The following is a 4731-nucleotide window of genomic DNA, read 5'->3' on the forward strand; positions in this document are numbered from 1 at the left end:
TATGACCACAGGATTGGCTTGTGAAATACAATTTGTGGCAGGGGGTAGGGGTTCTACCTCCGGAGTCGGTGGCACAGGGAGCCGGGGCTGTGCCTCCAGCCTTAGCCTTGTCAGTAAATTCTCGCATGGTGACGACGCTGGCCCCTGGAGCGCACCCGGAGAAGCACTGCCGTGCAGCCTGGCAGGGAGAGAGCAGGGGGGTCGCACATTTTCATCTGGGTTTAAGGTAGCAGCTTGAACCCATTCCTGGTGGCGCAGCACAAAAAGAGGAGTTTGCTGATGCCAAGATTGCCCGAGTCACCCATTTGACTTGGGGGAGGCTGTGGGTGCTAACTACCTGGCAGCACCTAATATTTAATTATGTACCTTTTCCAGGAAAAGCATAACAAAGGAGCAGATGAGTTCATTAAAAAAGATGATCATATAATTATAAAGTGAACCTAAACTTTTTCTCATACTGTAGATTCAAACTCCGTGAGTCTAGGAACCATGTCCTTTTTTTTTTTTTAGTACAGTAATGTATGTGGTGGGATCAAAACACAGGAAAAATTTAAAAATATTTATGACAATAAAAGACACGCTACCATTAAGACCCCCAAGACAATCCCTTGGGTTCAAACCCTTCTTCCACTGCTCCTGCCTCTTTCTGAAGAAGACCTGGACATGTTCGGTGACTTCACCAGGTGAGACTAAGAAATGTGGTAAATCTTGTTGGCTGAGCTGAGTGCCACCTGGAGGGAAGGCCAGATTATGCGGAATCGCAGTGCATCCTCATCTGCTTCGTTCACCAGACCTGGCACTGTGTAACTCCCACCAATTCTGCGAGGTGAAAAAGACCACGGAAGCTAAGCGAACCACGCAGGGCTCCGGGGCAACCACGGCCTGTACTCCTTCCCAGATAACGTTGTCACCCAGGCTTGCTTTAATGATGTCTCAGGGAACTGTGTTCATAGGCCAGGGAGTCAGGAAGAGAAGATTGCATAAAGTACACGAAATAGAAAACAATACAGAAAATGAATTTGTTCGCCTGTTTGGTCATTTGGGTTGTTACTGTATTTACCAACCTTGAGAATTAAAGTGACAGATATTCATGGAGTATTACTTACAATCCACAAATCTATAAGACCTATATTTTTAAATCCTTTCAAAAGGGCACACAGTTGGCTTATGGAAGTAAGAAAAGTGTATTCACCTCATAATGATGTTTCCTACTTTTCACAGTCTGTCTGTATCATAGTGCTAATGGTGGATATAAATATATCTGTTGGGTTTTTTGGCCTGGCAGAGGAGCAGAAGTAAAAGAGAGGAAAAGGCCTTTATTGCCATTGAGGAGGACACGGAGAGCATCCGAAGGACACGGGGGATCCTCTAACCGGAGACAATGGAAGGCTGAGACTATGGGGCAGAGTTTGAGGGACAGGTTTAGTGACATGTGAGGAGCTGATGGGGGCCTCCGTTGTGGCGCAGGAAAGGTGAAAGGAAGTTGTATCCAGGACTGGGATGGGGATGAAGGAGGAGGTGGTCATTGGAAAGAGAAGCTGTTGTTTTTGGGAGTCAGCCGTGTTGAATCAGGGCCATGATAATTTAGCAGTTCATCTCAGGCTGGACTATCTTGGTCCCAGAGAATATGGCCAGTGATGTGGTAGAATGGTTAGCGTAAGGCGTATACCAAGATCTATTACACAAAGCAAATTCTTACTAAGCTCTCAACTGTTGAAAGTAGAAGATCTCCACAGGATAAATATGTTGATTTCTCACTGTTGTTTAAGAAAAATATATTTTAACATTTGAATTGAAACAAGTTAAACACAATTTATTTATCATCCTTAAAAGCTTCAACAGTGTATGCAATGAAATGCATTTATTCAGCATTGTACAGAAAATCAGCCCAGATGCTGGTGGACACGTAGAAGCGGGGGCAGGAGATGACTTAGTCCTGGGTCTCTGCCCGCAGAGGTCCTGCTTGTACCCAGCATGCACTCCTTCCCTCTGCCATGCAATAAGCATCTCCATGTTGACACTACCATTTCTAAAATGCTGGGACAGAGATGCTATAAAAATGAATGTATATAAAAAGCCAAACAGGCATCCACAGTGACACAGAGTACATTTCCGTCTAAAGCTCTTCCGGTGGGAGGAGCTTCCACTTCACGGAAGGATCCAGCTCCTCTTCAAAATCATCCAGCTCCTGCTCTTTAGAGAGCTCCAGGAATACCTGAAAGGAGAAAAGAGAAAAGAAGAGAGACAGATGTCACCCGGCCCTCTGTAGCTCCAAGTGAGTGCAACACGCATACTCGTATGTTACACCTAGATTTTAGGGATGATGTGACATCACTGAAAGGGACTTACCTGCTCCAGAGTGGACTGGGAGAGGCTGTACTCCTCCAGGTCGAAGCTTTGTTTGACTGCACGAGGATGCAATACACTGTATTAGGAGCTTATATTTTTATATCTAGATGGTTTTGTAAGTCAACACATAATATTTATATAATATTCTTTTAAAGATCTTAAACATAGTGATTTATTTAAAAATATAGCAACGGTTACTTAGATTGGGAGAAGGGCTTGTGTAAGGCCCATGGGCTACACAGTTTTCTTTGTGTGTGTGTGTGTGTGTGTGTGTGTGGCCTGGGGGTGGGGCTGGCCCTGCATGTGGTGCTGAGGATGGAACCACAGTCCCTGCAGTTGCCTAAGCTTGCCTAAGCAGGTGCTTTAGACCACTGAGCTATCTCGTCGGCCCACTGTATAGTTTCTGAAACTTGGATTTAAGGGAAAACAAATGACGGTGGAGAAGCTTTCTCCTGTGTCCAGGAACCAGTGATTTTGCCTGTTCAACAAAAGAAGACTGGAAGACATATTTTCAAAAAGTTTGCATTTGGAGATTAGAGTGAGATATCTGAGGTCTTCCAGGGAGTGCTTGTGTTCATGGGCCTTGGTCTCCAAGCCAATTCTGCGAAATGGACCAAAAATCCCTTCTTGTCAACTACAGTGGACTGGGAAAGGTAGTTAGAATTTGGTTAGCAGCCCACAAGCTGGACTATGGAGCCTCAAGTATAAGGCCAGTGATGAGCTTGGTGCCAACCTGGAGAGCGTAGTCAATGACCACATGGTGCAGAAAGCTAGGTCTCAGCTCAGAATGGACAGGAGAAGCATCGCCAGCCCTGCAAAGGTGATGGGTAGGAGCCAGAAGGGTCCTCTTGGAACAAGGGACAAGCAGGAAAACTGTAACAGACCAGCGACAGTAAAAGCAGTGTATGAAGTAATTCTGATGAGCAGAACTCAGAGTAGCAGAGCTAACAAGCTGGTATGACAGGGGAAGGGCAGAACCCCAAGTGTACCAGACCCAAGAAAACTTTCTAGGGGCTGGGGAGATAGCTCAGTAGAATAAGCGCTTGCCTGGCAAGTGCAAGGGCCTGACTTCAATCCCTGGTTCCGAAAAATAAAAAAAATAAAAAAAAAAAGATTTTCAATGGTCACACTGAAGTCAGTTTCTTAGTATTCTGCCTCAGGCAATAAAGCAATACTTTGGTCCACAGAAAATTCAGTTTAATTAATTAATTAATTTTTTGTTTTGGTGGTACCAGGGATCGAACTCAGGACTTGTGCTTGCTAAGCAAGCATTTTTTCACTGAGCTATCTCCCTGGCCCCCAGAAAATTTAATTTTAAATAGATATAAAAATATATTTTTCTTAAATGCATACATAACCAAGTGTATGTGTGTGTGTGTGTATGTATGTGTGTGTGTGTTTAGGTTTTTACCCATTTATAAAAAATACGCCAAAAAAGAAAAAAAAAAAAAAGAAAAAAGGAATACCCTCCACAAAGCAAAAGTAAAAATCTCTCTGATTACCCTCTACACACACACACACACACACACACACACACACACACACGTCTCTTCAGCTCCTTGGTATTGCTCCTTCTAAAATTCAATCTGAAGCTCTATCATTTAGATGTAATGTATGATGTCACGTTTCATTGTTGTCCTGCAGGTCTATTATTCCATCCTTTGGAATTACCTTTGTTTCAAGATTTCATTCCAAAGCCACGTTTCTTACCCTTCTCTAATTTGAAGAAAGCTTGGCTTAAAGGCCGCACGTTTTCAACTGGCAACTTATACACCATCAGAGACGAATACCTGGGAGGAGAAGGGAGTGACAGCAGTCTTCTTAACATTTTAAAACTTGTGATGGAAAGTGTTTCATGTTAGATTGAGGCTCTTAACACATTTTAAGCGTATAATACATATTACTGGCCATGGCTGTAGTCTTCTACAGCAGATCTTTCAAGCCTATTCATCTTCTTAGTTGAAATTTCATGTCTGTAAGCAGCGACTCCTCCTGCGCCCAGCCTGCAGACCCTGGTGATCCCTGCTCCCCTTTTTGAGTTTTTGAATTTGACTCTTTTAGGTGCCTTCCAAATAAGTTCATGCAGTATTTGTCTCTGATCTATTTTATTTTTTTATATTAATTTTATTGAGAAAGAAGTAGCAATGAGACAGTTTCAAAACAGGTTAGTGGGACAGTTGCAATAATTAATACATTGCATATTGTTGTCTTCATAGTAGATATTCATAGTACAAGATGCAGACATGATAGCTTGTCTAAACACTATTAGTTCAAATCTTCTCATTGAACTAAGAGAAAGTAGCTGTATATCTTTGCTAACTATTTTGTATATACATATATATATATATTTTTTTTTTTCACTACAAAATGGTCTTTCATTTA

At 42.6% G+C, this 4731-nt stretch overlaps 1 protein-coding gene across 1 annotated transcript in view; it reads right to left on the reverse strand.

Annotated features, from left to right (window-relative positions):
• Positions 1–508: 508 nt before the first annotated feature.
• The window catches only part of Abca8 (ATP binding cassette subfamily A member 8), a 96542-nt gene continuing 92319 nt past the window's right edge, over positions 509–4731 (reverse strand). Inside the window, exons 38-40 of the mRNA XM_023713973.1 lie at positions 4060–4139; positions 2350–2405; positions 509–2215 (exon numbers count right to left, since the gene is read on the reverse strand). Of these exons, the coding sequence (XP_023569741.1) occupies positions 2117–2215; positions 2350–2405; positions 4060–4139 (235 nt within the window). The 3' untranslated portion in view covers positions 509–2116. The remainder of the gene's footprint in view (positions 2216–2349; positions 2406–4059; positions 4140–4731) is intronic.

This window comes from Octodon degus, unplaced genomic scaffold, assembly GCF_000260255.1.
Source record: "Octodon degus isolate 3935 unplaced genomic scaffold, OctDeg1.0 scaffold00033, whole genome shotgun sequence".
In the NCBI taxonomy this organism is placed as follows: Eukaryota; Metazoa; Chordata; class Mammalia; order Rodentia; family Octodontidae; genus Octodon; species Octodon degus.